Here is a 15,555-nt window from a genome sequence, read left to right as displayed (position 1 = left end):
ATCTTGAACTGCACCCCATTGCAAACAATAGAGTTGATTCTTTGTTTAGGTGAAAAATTAACTTAGACAGACTGCACTGGTTGAGCGGAAGGTTGACCCTGCTGCATTTCTGCTTGAAAGAGGCTAAAGGGTTGTTTTAAATACAGCATGGTTAGATGGTAACAGCCCATGAAAGCGTTATAGGGGCATTCGTGTTGATTCAGGTTTGGAAGTCAGGAAGGTATTACATTAATAATTCTCAACAGTGAAAACTAACAGAATTTTCTCTTTAAAACTGAGACTAAGGGCTGGATCTTTGTGGAGTTGGGTTGACTCTGGAGCCATTTGTAATGCTGGGCTGGATCTGATTCCAGGATTCCTGCCCCCATTGCTGGTCCTGACAATTTTGAGCAGTTCTGGGTTTCCACCTGTCTTTATTAGACATGCTTGGGTGAAAGCCCAGACAAATAAAAGCATGAGCTCAGTGGGGATTCTATTCTGACAAGTGGAGTGAATTTGCTTGATTGACATCTTTAATTACTTATAATAAGACTGTGAAGTCTTTTGTCAATGTCTCAATGTTTATTTGGACAAGATTAAGAGGTATGAAGTATTTGAAGCCTCTGTTATTGATATTTTAATGGTCTATCTCATTAACTCTTTTATAGGGTTGTCGGAGCAGCAGTTTTTTCCCAAATGTTTCTGGGTGTTTTTTTCTCCACATTGTTATTATATCACTCACTGGATATGTACATAGTGCATACTGAGTGAGTGGGCATGCAAAAGCCATGAGTTGGCATTTAGTTGGCATGGAGGGTATGAGGGGACAACGGAGTGGCTGGGGGCATGTGTCAGCATTGACTTGGCATGGAGGATAAGAGGGGCCACGGAGAGTGGATCAGGGGGCATGAGGGAGAATGAAGGATGAGGGCTAGCGGGCCTAATTGCTTTTATTACAACTGGGATGAAGTTCCAGAGAACTGAAGTGGGCCTTCTAGCCTGCCCGCCTCAGCATTCACCTGCCCCTATGGCTGTCTAGGATCTGCTTCTGGGGTCTGCAGGCCTGATTCCATTCGCCAGCCTCCTCCCTGGAGTGAAAATCATGTCAGTAGCAAAAATCTGGCCCTAACAACATTGTATTCATGATACAATTAGAAGTACAATGAGTGGTAACTTTTCCGAGGCCCTGCGCTGTGGGTGGAGCCTTATGCACAGCACATTGGAAAATCTTGGATTCAATACTTGTTAACTCCCATCCATTCAAATATTCACAAAACAGTCTGTTTTATCCATCAAAGATATTATCCTGGTAAACCTCCTCTGCACCCTCTCCAAGGCCTTGACATCTTTCCTATAATTTGCGCCCAGAATTCTACACTTTACTCCAACTGACACCTAACCACTCTTTTGTAAAATGTATGATAAAAATGATCTGCTCCATACTCGCATACATTTGTGGAATCACTTATACTGAAAATCTCAATCCCATGTTACAGTAGCTGTGATGTAGATCTACCAAAGCTTAAATCCCTGAAATAATTCATTGAAGGAATAGTTATCAGCAAAATCCTTCCTATCAATCGCCTCCACAAAGAATACCACTTCAGCCATTTCCAGCATGTCCATTCTTTTCATACATCCACCTCTTCAATCCTACTACCCTCTTACCATGTTCAAATCATATATTCCCCCCCTCCCATCCTAACAGAACACTTACCTCTTCTTCTTTCTTGGAGATCAAAATGAATCCATTGTTATCCATTAAGAAACAATTCAAAGCCTGCACGATAGATTAAAAGCTTTAATTTATTTGAAATGTTTTCAGTGATTTCTCTATAATTCATTTAAAGAGTTTTTTTTTTCAGCTCAACAGATGGATTAATGGGTACTTACATCATCTTCACAGCTGATGGGACATCTCCCTTCTACATTGCTGCACTGGAAAATGAAGAGAAGTGAAAATCTAAGAGGGAATCTATTAAAAAAGTACTCTTTTCATGAAACATGTTTAAAATTTTTTTTCTTTATTCTTTTATGAGATGTGGGCATTGCTGGCAAGGCCAGCACTTGTTGCCCATCCCTAATTGCCCTTGAACTAAGTGGCTTGCTAGGCCATTTCAGATTCAACTGTATTGTTGTGGATCTGGAGACACATTTAGGACAAACCAGGTAAGGACAGCAGATTTCCTTCCCTAAAGGACATGAGTGAACCAGATGGGATTTTACAACGTTCAATTACAGTTATTATGATCACCATGGCTCAGACTAGCTTTATAATTCCAGATTTATAATTGATTTCAAATGCCATCAGCTGCTACGGTACAATTTGAACCCATATCCCCAGATCATTAGCCTGGGCCTCTGGATTACTCACCCAACGGCGTTACCACGAGACCACCGTCTCCCCTGAGTATATGGTATAAATTAGAACTATGAAAAGTTACGACACAGAAAGAGGCCATTCAGCCCATTGTATCTGTGCCGGCTGAAAAAGAAAAAAATGAAATAAACTACCACCCATTCTTATCCCACCTTCCAGTACCTGGTTTGTAGCCTTGCAGGTTACTTCACTTTAGATACTGATCCAGGTATCTTTTAAATGAGTTGAAGGTCTCTGCCTCCACCACCAAATTAGGCAGTGATTTCCAGACACCCACTGGGTGAAGAAGTTTTTCCTAAAGTACCCTCTAACTCTTCTACCAATCACCTTAAATCTGTGCCCCTGGTAATTGAACATTGAACTCTCCGCCATGGATAAACATGTCTTTCCTGTCTATTCTATTTAAGCCCCTCATAATTTTGTGCTACCTCACTTCAGTCACCCCTCAGTCTCCTCTGTTCCAAGGAAAACAACCCCAGTCTATCCAATCTGTCCTCGTAGCCGCAATTTTCAAGCTCTGGCAACATTCTTGTAAATCTCCTCTGTACTCTCCAGAGCAATTATGTCCTTCCTGTAATGTGGCAACCAGAACTGTACACAGAATTCCAGCTGTGGCCTAACCAGCATTTTATACAGTTCCAGCATTACATTCCTGCTTTTAAGACTCTCACTTCCTCTACCCTTTTCAATATCCTCCCATTTATTGTGTATTCCCTTGCTTTGTTTGCCCTGCCTAAATGCATTAACTCACACTTCTCTGGATTGAATTCCATTTTCCATTTTATTAATATTAAGATTCTTAATTGGCCAACTTGCTCATGACATCATTGTAACCAAAATGAGGCATGACTCTTTCCCTCTCTGCCTGACGTTATCTACAATCCTCAGTGACTTGCCAGTAGTCAAAATACACCTCCCCTTTAGGAGTTGCACTGCCCCATTAAGCAAGCACAAGTAGAGCTAGAAGCCAGCCTATTAATTTCAATTAATCAGGGGACCAATTTAGTAGTTTAGTTGCGCCCACATCATTGTCTTAAGCCAAATTCCACCCCTTTGTGTGAAAACATTCTTTTTTAACAATTTGACAGTCTTTATAGCAGTTGAATTAATTATGTTTTTATTCAGTTTTTTCCATTACATTTTTTGGATTGTCATTTTAAAATTAGCAATTTCCCATTATACTTTAAGGTGTGGTTTTTCGCCTGGAGCTAGTTCTGTAAAGGGAGATCTGTTGTGAGGGAGGGAAACCCGGAAGTATGGATTTCCTGAATGTCCTGCAGAATTTAACTGTAGAGTTGTTTTAAACCGTTTTCTGTGAGGTTCCCACTTTCGGGAAGCCTGATGGACAGGGTGGAGGCCTTTTGGATGGGAAGCATTCTTCACAGAGCCAAACAATATTGGGGGAGTGAGAGAGAACGTGGGCTGGGAGAGAAGATGATTATGCAATGGAAGGCCCCATGATTGTTTGGGGATCCTGATCATTGGGACAGTCAGATGGTGATCAGGGAGCGTCCCGTTGCCATCCAAGGGGCTCTGATCATGAGGTGGGGTTCTGAAAGTGGTCCAGGGGTTCCTGCTCATAGAAGCCTCGGGGTTCCAATCATTGGTGGGTTTGTCTGAATATGGTTTGGGGAGGGGGGAAGTCCCTAATGGTAGTCTGAGGAATCCCAAACACGAGAGGATGGTCCCGTTGTGATCCAACTGGATACGATCAAGGGGCATGAGGTCCAAGGGCAGGATTTTCAGTCCGTTGGGCGGGTGTAGTGGGCGGGTGTGGTGGGTGGGTGTGGTGGGCCGGTGTGGTGGGCCGGTGTGGTGGGTGGGTCCAGACACGGCTGGATAATAGGCCCGCCACCTGCAATCGGCCCCCAAGCACGATTTCATACTGGCTGGCCGGGGTAGGGCGGGAGGAGGGCAAGTGATGACATCAGCACTGACACGGGGGAGTGCGGAATGAAAGCTTCCTGAAGGCAGAGAACTGAAGAGTTTTAAATCTAAAGATAAAGATTATGAAATTCTGAAAAAAGGTCCCCACATAGGACTCGTTCACCTGAACATATGCATAATAAAAATTCTGCCCAAACATTTTTATTTTTTGTTTTAATTAATATCGGAAACCTCATCCTGCCCTTGGATGAGATTTCCTCAAAAATGCAAAGGCTGCCTTGCTGATTCACCCAGCCGCCAACCATAATGTTGGACGGGCAATAAAAAATCCACATTAATTGAAACTTAAATGGCCTTAATAGGCCTCTTAATTGTCAGCGGGTGCGCTGCCAACTCTCGCGTGCACACGCCGAATGAAATATTGTGCAAGTGCACGATGACGTTGGGACCCTTGCCCAATGTCTACGCGCGTTATTTTATGCCTGATCAGGTCAGGCACGTGCCTGCCCGGGAGATGTAAAATTCTGCCCAAATGTTGTCAGGAAGGGGCTCATGATCGTGGGGAGGAGAATCCGAAGGTGCTCGGGGAGGGGGTTTCCCAATCATGAGGGAAAGCTCCCATGATGTTAAGGGAGGTCATCGATTGTGGGGAGAAATCAAATGTGGTCCAGGGGGGCCGATCATGGGTGAGTATTAATTGGTGGTCTGGGAGGTCCTGACCATAAGGGCAGGTCCCATTGAGGTCTGGGGTTCCCTTATCGTAGGTGGAGGGTCAGATGATGCTCTGGGGGTGCCGATCATGGCATGGGGAAGGCCTGGTGGTGGTTGGAGAAGAACAGAAAGATTGCTGGTGGAAGTAGGGTTTACTGATAAGCTTGTGGTGTTGGAGGAAGCACTCCTTCTCCTGGCCCATAAACGTCTTCTTTAGGCAACCCAGTTTCCTAGGGAATCCCAGCCACCAGTGCATAAAAATAGAATGACTTTCCAAATGAAAGCACACAGTCTCATTATAATTTTAAATGATCAACCACTTCTGGCCAGTGGGTTGGTTATTCAGCCCTCACCCTGCCTCTGTCAAAACTGCAAGCTTTAAGAAGGTTTAAGGAGGGTTTGGTTTCTTTTTTGTTTTTTTGCATTTTAACCTCTGACACAACCTTAACCCACCTATTTTTAAGTTAAGTTAAGTTCAGCCCTTAGAGTACAGCATTGTATATTTTTAGGTAAAAAGTAATTTAATTGAAAAATCTGAATTTCATAACATTGTGGTGAAACATTACTTGAAAAGGGAATACTGAGATACACAATACAGGTATTGCTTTTTTTTAAAAAAGATACAAGTTGACAAAATTAAATAAAATAGAATTAAAGCAAACAAAAATGCAACTGTTCTTATTTTTTTTAAATCTAATTTAGAATTAGTTAATTTCTTCTCGGCCTCAAATCCCTTTCTACACAAAAGTTGGTGAAGCAGTCTGTTGTAAAGCTGTTTGGACAGTTAGAGATGTGATTCTCTAATCAAGTCAAGACAAATTTGGTATCATATATACTTTTTAAGTTGTTAATAATACATCAGTAGACCTGCACCCTCCCCTTGGCACTGGATGCAACTTTCTCTTGCTTTTAAAAATTCTTTCATTGGGTGTGAGCATCGCTGGCAAGGCCAGCATCTGTTGTCCATCCCTAACTTATCTGGAGAAGGTGGTGGTGGGCTGTATTTTTGAACCGCTGCAGTCCAAGTGGTGTAGGTACAGCCACAGTGCTGGTAGGAAAAGAGATCCAGGAATTTGACCCAGTGACAGTGAAGTAATGGTGATTTAGCTTGTGTTGTCCTAACTTCCTTGATACTAGTGAACAACACAGATAGATGTGCAGCAATAGCTGTCTCTGGCTGTAGGTCTGCTCCTCCTCATGCATACTTGTTTCACCAATACTGTTTACTTACGTCAGTATCGTTGGGCTGCAAAGGAAAAAATACAAGGCATTAGGAAAGGAGAAGAAAACAAGCTAAGTCAGTTTGTAGACATCAGGGCAAACACATTGGTATATTTCAACATAAATCTGCATATTCTATTACACCAACATAACTGCTCATGCTCAAATACACACCAATACACTTTACTGAACATCAATAAATGTCAGCACAAACCAAGATACCCCAACACACCTCAACACACTTTATCATACAAAATACATTAACCATCTATCAGCTACAACACACAACATGACAGTCCCCAACAAACACCAAAGCATCAACATATGCTCCCTTGCATACTCAGAGGAATCGATTTTCCCAGGCCAGTGGAGTTGGTTTGCAGGCAGGGCTGTTGGGAAAATTGCAAAAAATGCCAGTATCCCAATGTGCTCCTGCTTCTTCCATCTTATACCAAAGCTGGTCAGGAGTGAATTTGGAAAACACCCATGACTGAGGCGGGAAAGCAAATAAAGTTGTTATACAATTAAGAGGGATTTCACACATGAATTCCACCTTCTGTGTCTCCAACCCAGCAGATTAGGGAAGGTGAGAACACAGCGGGAAGTGTGTTATTATAATAATATAATGCCTTGGGGTTGTTTACTGTACAAGACACAAGGCACCAATCGCTCATCGTAAACATGTTGTAGGTTTATTTATTAAGACTGGGCACAGGAAAACAGTTATACATAGGGATAAAGCTTGAAGGCATTGGGGCTGTGTGTGTGTGCTCTGCTCAAAGCAGAAGTGAAATTAAGACTGCCTCACATGACACATTTTCCTTCTAGTGATGCATACATTTATTGCCCATCCCTAAATGCCCTTTTTCAGAGGGCATTTAAGAGTCAACTATGTTGCTGTGGGTCTGGAGTCACATGTAGGCCAGGTTAGTGAACCCAATGTGTTTTTGCAACAATGTTTTCGTGGTCATCAGCAGACTTTTAATTCCAGATTTTTATTCAATTCAAATTTCAACATCTGTGGTGCTGGGATTGGAACCCAGGTCCCCTGAGCATTACTCTGGGCCTATGGAATACTAGTCCAGTGATTATACCACAATGCCACCGTCTCCCATATATATATCCATTAAAGGCATATTACAACAGGTAGGGCTGCCTGAGTGAAACTGACAAAAGTAGGCTTTGACTGGTTACACTGAAAAGCTGCAGACATGGATTTGATGGACCAAATGACCTCCTTCTGTGCCATAAATTATTCTATAGTCTGGATTTTCGCAGAGTCATGGAAGCCCATGGCTTATCCAAAATGGTGCTGGGAACCTGGATCTGGAAGTCCCGCCTCCATTTTTGACAGATTCTATTCTTACTGTTAGGAGAATGGGGGTGGGATGTGACTCACATTTGGGGAAGCCCAAATGCAGCAGGGCCATTTAAGTTCATTGTTGAGTCCAAATTGCTGCAGTGAGGGCCTTGTCCCATAATCTGTAGGTTATGATTTTTTTAGAGTAGAGATAAATGCTCATAAAGGGTGGAAAAGGTTTGTGGAACTGTCAAGCTGTCAAGTTATTTAAATGGCCATTCCTTTAAATTTTGGAAAAAAAACAGCCTACCTGTGCCTATGAGTTGAAAAGAACCTGTGCTTGCAGTTTCAGTAGATGTTTGTTGACATAACCCTAAATGCTATCATTTACCATTATTACGACTTAACTGCTTCCAAAACCAGTCACTATCATAGTGGGGTCCTGTAGGTTCACAGTTTGATTCACAGATCCTAGAGGTAAGTAAATGATGAGCTGTCTTTGATGGGAATTATGAATACAAATGTTTGTTTTATCAGGGATTAAGTACTTGAGGGAATTTAAATGTATTGAATGGGCTTTTAGGAATGAGAGATTTTTTATTATAGATAAGTCTGTAATCGATACGTACAACTTTATTTTATTTCATCTCATCATGGCTCCTGAGGTCTGCTCATGGTGGATATGGGGTGAATTGGCAAGGATAGGTTGGCATGGGTTGGCACTAAGTTGGCATAGGGACTGTAACCGGCCATGGGGATGAGTGGGGGTCATGAGTTGGCACTGTTAGCATAGGAGCTATAAGGGGCCATGGGGATGAATGGAGGGCATGGGTTGCCATGAAAGGGATGAGGGCCTTTGGGAGTATGTTGGAGGCTTGTGTTGGAATGTATTGGCATGGATGGGGCATGGGGAGTTAGTGGGAGATTGTAGGGGTGTGAAGGGAGAAGGCTAGAGGGCCTAATATTTAACATCACAGCTGGGGCAAAGTCCCAGAGATCCAAGGTGGGCCTTTTAACCAGCCCTCCTCGGCACCCCCTGTGGCTGCCTCCAATCTACGTCGGGAGCAGTAGGCCCAACTCCAGCACACACCCACTCCCTCCAGACTGAAGATCCCACCATTTGGGGCATTTTTCCCTTGGGCAAGTGCGACAAACTGGAAAATTTCCCAACCCAGCGCACCCACCTTAGTACTGAAAATCCAGATCTAATACTTTATGATATGGCCAGGCGAGAGGCTGCTTTGCAAAGCATTCCTTCTATCAGACAGTGTTATCAGTGAGTGACAAGTGATTGCCAGGTGCCTGGAGGGCATTTCTCCTAACCAGTACCTGATCCACCCTCAGTTGCACTTCCTTGCTGCCAGCCTTCAGAGTGGCATGGGAGCAACTTATGCAGCTACACTGTTCCCCTGCAGGGCAGAAGAGATGACCACTGCAATCCACCTGGAAGAAGGCACGATTCCCAACAGAGGGTTTAAAGGAAGAGGACCAGCTATCCTGACATGTGCGAACACCAGTCCCTCAGGAGGCCCAGGCTCTGATGGCAGTTTGCTGCTGACATCAAGATTCTCACAGTGTAAGGCAGTCTTTCCAGTGGATCAGGTGGGCATGCATGTCAGTGGCCTGCACCTGAACGCCCACACCCCCTGCCTCCCAAAACCTTACATCGCTACACCTCTCCAAGTTGTGTGCTCTCTTCTCCTGCAAGGAGAGCAAGCAAAGACATATGAGTGATCATAACAGCTTGTGTGCAGAGGATTGAAGGCATGTGTGCTGCCAGTGAGTTATGGGTGCAAGAGGGCAATAGGGTGAGGTTGAGCGAGTGTGTTGGCTGCTCAGGTAGGGCTCTGAGGTGCCAGCAGAGAGAGCTATCAGAGGAGCTGAAGAGTGCATTGAGGCATGCTGGGCAACACAATGTGGGGCTTGGCGCCTGAAGGTGTTAGGCAATTCACCTGTCATGCCTTCCTGAGATCCTAGGTCCTCTTTATGCACAGTCCTCAGGTAGGAGAGGATGCACATTGCTGCTCAATTCCTTGGCCATTTCCATCCACCCTTGCTTCGTTGGAGAGTTGTCCTTTTCCTTCTGTCCTGAGGAGAGCTCACCTCACTGCAGCCCACAGCTCCCACAGTTGGGCCTTCTGGTAAGAATGGGAGACCTGAGCGTCAGCCTGCCCAGTCTACCCTCCTTTTCTATCATTTGGGCAGCCTTAAATATCCAACTTCTGATGAGCTTTTCTGCAACATGACGTGATCCTTTTAAACAGAAATTCTTCCTCTGACAAAATAGCCACATTATCCTACACGGCCTTTTTAATTGGTCAGAGAGTTCAGAGGCAGGCTTTTAATTGGTTACCTTCCAGCAACTGGAAGGCCTGCTCTTCCTATGTTAAGGTTCCTGACCCAAAATGGTTCTGATGCTCCACTCAAAATTAAAGTGCTAAGATTCCATCCATGGTTCCCCATGGAGCCATGCCTGAGGGCTGCCATGGCACAATCAGCAGCCAAACTTTGTCTTCCTCTTCACTGGCAGGCTGTTGCACATCGCTGGCTTCATTATAATGAGGTCTGAGGCACAATATTGGGGTTGCCTTGGGCCACACCACCCACCCACCCAAGAATAGGCTCACACAAGTTTTAGGCTGTGGTGTGTGTGTGTGTGTGTGTGTGTGTGTGTGTGTGTGTGTGTGTGTGTGTGTGTGTGTGTGTGTGTGTGTGTGTGTGTGTGTGTGTGTTTGTGTGCGCGACTGTGTGTGTGCATGTCTGTGTCTGTGTTCGTGTGTAAGCTTACTGATGTGAACAAAAGCTGAGACAGCAAGATCTGAGGGGAAAGATGTTATTTTAGCTACTTGCAATTTTTCCCCAATTTTGTGAGATTTGGGGAGGAGGATGCAAAATTGGACATTGCTGGCCTTTTTTGTGGGTGGGTTCTGCAATAAAAAACTGAGGTACCTGCAAGGAATAAATGTGGCTAAAAGCTGGCTGTTGACGCCATGTATATTCCAGTCATGATGTTTGCTTTTATGCCTGAGGAGAGAAACTCCTACTCTGCAGCACTGTAGTCATTCTGCAGATCACAGGATCAACCTTATTAACTAATGCTCAAAACTGCATCAAATTACCAGTGCCTGTTTCCATGGAAACAACTTGGTTTCAAAAGCTAATGCACTACATGTCTTAATGAGGACCTCTATTACCTTTCTCTTCTTTAAAAAAAACAGTTTTTTTCCTCTCTTAAAAGTAGTCTTATATTTAGAAGGAAAGTGTACAAAACAGAAATTTAATTGGGCTACTTGAGGGTTTATGAAAATTTCACTGATTTAGACCTTGAAAGTATTATTTGAGATATAAAAGAATGAACATTAAGCACATGAGTATTAAATTCTTCCTTATTTAGCCTGTTTGAAATAAACAGTTAATACATCTTAACATAGCAGAGCAGATAACTCCTGCCAATTTGTTAAGCATTTTAAGCAAGGAATTTAATAGGAACAGGAGTAGGTTATTCAGCGCCTCAAGACTGTTCCACCATTCAGTGAGATCATGGTTGATCTTACTCTATTCGCTAACCTTGGCTCCATATCCTTTAATAACCTTGGCGAGCAAAAATCTATCAATCTTAGATTTAAAATTATTAATTTAGCTAGCATCTACTTCTTTTTGTGGAAGATAATTTTGTGTTAAGAAGTACTCCTGAACTTTGCTCATAAATGATCTGCCTCTGAATTTAAGGTTATGTCCCCTTATCCTAGATACCCCACCAGTAGGCAAAAGTTTCTCTCCAACTACCCCCTAGCTCAGATTTTCCATCCTGGGTTGAGTGTGCAGAGATGTGAGAATTTCTGGCTCTGCACACCCAACCTTTGAAAATAGCTGCCCAAGCTTTGGATTTTTCCGATCAGCCGGGGGTGGGTGTCAGGTTAAATTAGGGGTCAGCGCGGGTGTCCCTGGAAATAGTGAGGGGTGAGAGTGGGCCCAACGGTTGGGTGACTTGGGCGCAGGTGAAAAGTGGGCCTTCAGAAAGGCCCATTTGAGAGATTGTTCGTCAATGGTCAATGTGGATGACACAAAGATTGGCCAGGTGGTTAACAGTGAGGTTGAGTGTCTTGGGCTACAGGAAGATATAGGCGGGATGGTCAAATGGGCAGATAAGTGGCAGATGGAATTTAACCCTGAAAAGTGTGAGGTGATACAATTTGGAAGGAGTAATTTGACAAGGAAGTATTCAATGAACGGCATGACACTAGGAAGTTCTGAGGAACAAAGGGACCTTGGCGTGTGTGTCCATAGATCTCTGAAGGCAGAGGGGCATGTTAGTGGGGTGGTGAAAAAGGCATATGGGACACTTGCCTTTATCAATTGAGGCACAGATTACAAAAGTAGGGAGTTGTCTAGAACCTTAGTGAGGCCACAGCTGGAGTACTGTGTGCAGTTCTGGTCGCCACATTATAGGAAGGATGTGATTGCACTGGAGGGGGTACAGAGGAGATTCACCAGGACGTTGCCTGGGATGAAACACTTAAGCTATGAAGAGAAGTTGGATAGACTTGGGTTGTTTTCATTGGAGCAGAGAAGACTGAGGGGCGACCTGATTGAGGTGTACCAGAGTATGAGGGGCATGGACAGGGTGGATAGGGAGCAGCTGTTCCCCTTAGTTGAAGAGTCAGTCACAAGGCGGCATAAGTTCAAGGTGAGGGGCAGGAGGTTTAAGGAGGATGTGAGGAAAAACCTTTTTACCCAGAGGGTGGTGACAGTCTGGAATGCGCTGCCTGGGAGAGTGGTGGAGGCCTTTAAAAAGTACCTGGATGAGGAACTGGCACGTCATTCAAGGCCAAGTGCTGATAAATGGGATTAGGTAGGTATGTCAGGTGTTTCTTATGTGTCGGTGCAGACTCGATGGGCCGAAGGGCCTCTACTGCACTGTGATTCTGTGATTCTGTGTGAATGGTGAAGTCTCTGTGCTACGGAGGAGAAGTCATTGCCTCGGCAGGTGAGTTTCAAAGCTGTAAATCTTGTCCAACATTTAGCTGACCCTGAAACGAATGGCCTATCATGGGCTTTCCCTGTGAAGGAATTGTCATTGTTGCTGCCTGTGCTGAGCCATTGAAAGCATGGAGTGAATGCTCAAGGCATAGCCATGGAGATGGCATCGTTTTGCCACCACTACCTGTTACAGGTAGTATGCAGTTATATAGTTAGCTGCCAAGACTCAGTGGGTGGATGAATGATGAACAATGCCATGCTCATTATCCCATCCAATTTCCCTCCTGCCACCTATCTATCAGGATGCACACACACTGTTGACCCTTGACCATGCCCCTCACAGCTGCACACTGTCACAGCATAACGGTGTGACTAAGATGGGGGAGACCAGTAGGGCTGTTAGTGGTCACGGAGCACAGCATGTTATCTTGGAATCAAAGCTGCAATATGGCAGCAAGCATTTGCGCAGAGCCATTTTCTCCACCAAACCTCACCAGTCATTGATGATTAGGTGAAAATGGTTAGTTCATGTAAGCACCCAAAAGTGAATGAGAGCATTGTAGTCTGAATGGTTCACGACCCTTTTCACCTTTCATCTTTATTCATAGAATGTCACACAGAGGAGATGCGGGGGAAGGGATGGGTCCAGCTGCCCCGCGATTTTCTGACCAGCACCTTCACATTTTGGTGGAACAAGTACAGAAGAGGAGGCCAGTCATCTACTCTGCTAGCCAGCATAATCCACTGGCAGCTACTAAAGGCTTGAATTCAAATTGCGACTGTAGTGAGTGCATCAGCGCTCATGGATTCAGTGCGGGAAAAGGTTCAGTGACCTGCTGCATTCAGGCAAGGTAAGTAGCTTGCCTCATCCACACAGAGGTCCAAAAGAATGGTCATATCTGCATGCTGCAGCTAAGGTGCAAGACATGGCACATACCCTTGCTACAACATTGAGACTTATATGGGTACACAGGCAAAAATGGTTATGAACGCCTTGGGAATGGTCCAGACTGGGGTGGGTGAGCCTGGCTGAGATGCATCTGACCAGTGGAACAGATGGCCATGGCGAGTGCCAGGTTGCCTGAACAGCTGTCTGCTGGTGATGGTGAATCATCATTAGCAGGTGATAAAGGTGGTGTTGAAATCACCTTGGACCCTGGTGGTAATGACAGAGGTCATGCTGTCCTTCATGAGTACAGTGGGATGTTGGCATGAGAGGGAGTGCAATGATGGGATTATGTCACGTGGGCAGCAGGAACATGGTTAAGGCAATGGCATGCATCAGAGCATCCTTTTGTGCCTCACACAGGTCCCAGCTCTGCCCCCTCACCCTCATCCCCTTGGACCAGATCATTCCTTGGGAATCAAGGTGAGGAAAAGATGTCTAAGGAGGCAGCTAGTCACATCTGACTAGCCCACACACCGTCAACTCAGATACAAGCACCTTAGAGGGATGTAGTGCGCTTGAAGTGTTAGTACATCAGGGCACCACACCAGTGTGCGGGAGGAGGTGTCAGGGTCAGAGACATCTGTGCACAGTCCACCTTGGAGGAGGAATGAAAGTCATGATGATGCTCCAGTGGACAGGAACGTGAAACCTCAAGTGTCATCTTTTGGGGCACAGTATGGATAATCAGTAGCAGATGTGGGGACATATGGCAGAGTTTCCTGAGGCAGTGTGAGCTCTTAGATTGCAAATGGAGGAGTCATTTGCTGCCATGAGCTCCACATTGTCCTGGGCATTCAACCACATGAGCTCTGATCATGGGAGATTAGCCAACCTCATGGAGTGACACATGCAGCAACACTCAGAATGGATGCAAGAGCAGCGTCTCGGCCAGGAAATAATTTAAAAAAAGCAAGACTCCCTCAGTCACCTGGATCAGCCTGCTCAGAGTATGAGCACTGACATCCATGCAATACATTGAAGAGCTGCGTACCCTTAACAGGACAGTCACACTTTGGCACAGAGGTTGCTGGAATGGACAATTGCTGCGCACCAACAGCCAGTCCCACCAACCAAACCTAAAAGCCAACCCAGGGCTGTGCAGATCACTGAGGAGGATGAAGATATTGAGAACTTCTCAATGCCCTCATCTTCCTCTACCTCCCCAGCACCTCTGCCAGAGAATTCATTTGCTGCACATGTGCCAGTAACCATGGTTGCCATTGCAGAGATGCAGAGCTGCAGTCTGAAGGAGTCCCCATAGGGTGCCTGTATGATGAAGCAGGCCACTATGCTCCTCATTGCTGTTTAGACAGAGAAGTAGGTAGCCTGCCTCCATCTTCTCCAACATAGGGTTTGGTGGGGGTGGCACTTCGTAGGAGTGTGCAAGAGGGAAGGACGCCATCTTGCCCGCAGCACTATGGTTACACTTTCCACATTGTATGTAACACATTTGAGTACTTCTTGAATATATTTACCTTCACTTGTACATGACTTGATAAGATTTTGTATACTAGAGAGCACAAAAAGATTGATAAAATTAGGAAGACAGTTCTTGACAGTAATAATGATGCCAGCATCTGTGGTCCATCCTGATGTGCCGGCAACAGGATCATACCAGATTGGAGGCAGTGTCTGATTTAAATGCTGTCTCCATAAAACATGCATGTGCAAAACGCATTCCATCCCCATTCCTGTCCCGACCAAAATGGGAAGTGCTGTTTTTGGGGTTGGACTTACAATTATTAAGCAGTTTTTCTATTTGCCATGATGGAGAGGCTCTCCATCATGGGAAAAATCTGGGCCCCCATCAATTCTTTTCATAATCCTAAAAACTTCAATCAAAACACCTTTCAATCTTGTGTGTTCCAGGAAAGCGAGCTTAGTTTATGTAACCTCATCTCAAAGTTTTATCTTTAGAGCGCTGGTAATGTTCTGGTGCCCAGACATATATGCAGTACTCCATATATGGTCTAACCAGGGCTCTGTATAGTTGCAGCAAAACTTTTTCCTCTATATTCTTACCTTCTAGGTATAAAAGCTAACATTTGATTAGCCTTTTTGATTATGGTTTTTGTTCCTGATTACTACAGATCATGTATACTTTATCTGTACATCTGAAACCAAGCTTTTTTTGAACTGCTATGCAGT

General features: G+C 44.6%; 1 protein-coding gene across 1 annotated transcript in view; it reads right to left on the bottom strand.

The window, feature by feature from the left end:
* cacna2d4a (calcium channel, voltage-dependent, alpha 2/delta subunit 4a) overlaps positions 1-15,555 on the bottom strand; it is a 709,103-nt gene that overhangs the window by 140,563 nt on the left and 552,985 nt on the right. Inside the window, exons 31-33 of the mRNA XM_041215640.1 lie at positions 6,189-6,203; positions 1,873-1,917; positions 1,697-1,759 (exon numbers count right to left, since the gene is read on the bottom strand). Coding sequence (XP_041071574.1) covers positions 1,697-1,759; positions 1,873-1,917; positions 6,189-6,203 — 123 coding nt within the window. The remainder of the gene's footprint in view (positions 1-1,696; positions 1,760-1,872; positions 1,918-6,188; positions 6,204-15,555) is intronic.

The sequence above is a fragment of the Carcharodon carcharias genome, chromosome 21 (assembly GCF_017639515.1).
Source record: "Carcharodon carcharias isolate sCarCar2 chromosome 21, sCarCar2.pri, whole genome shotgun sequence".
NCBI classification, from domain to species: domain Eukaryota; kingdom Metazoa; phylum Chordata; class Chondrichthyes; order Lamniformes; family Lamnidae; genus Carcharodon; species Carcharodon carcharias.
This window is presented reverse-complemented; position numbering and strand designations above follow the sequence as displayed.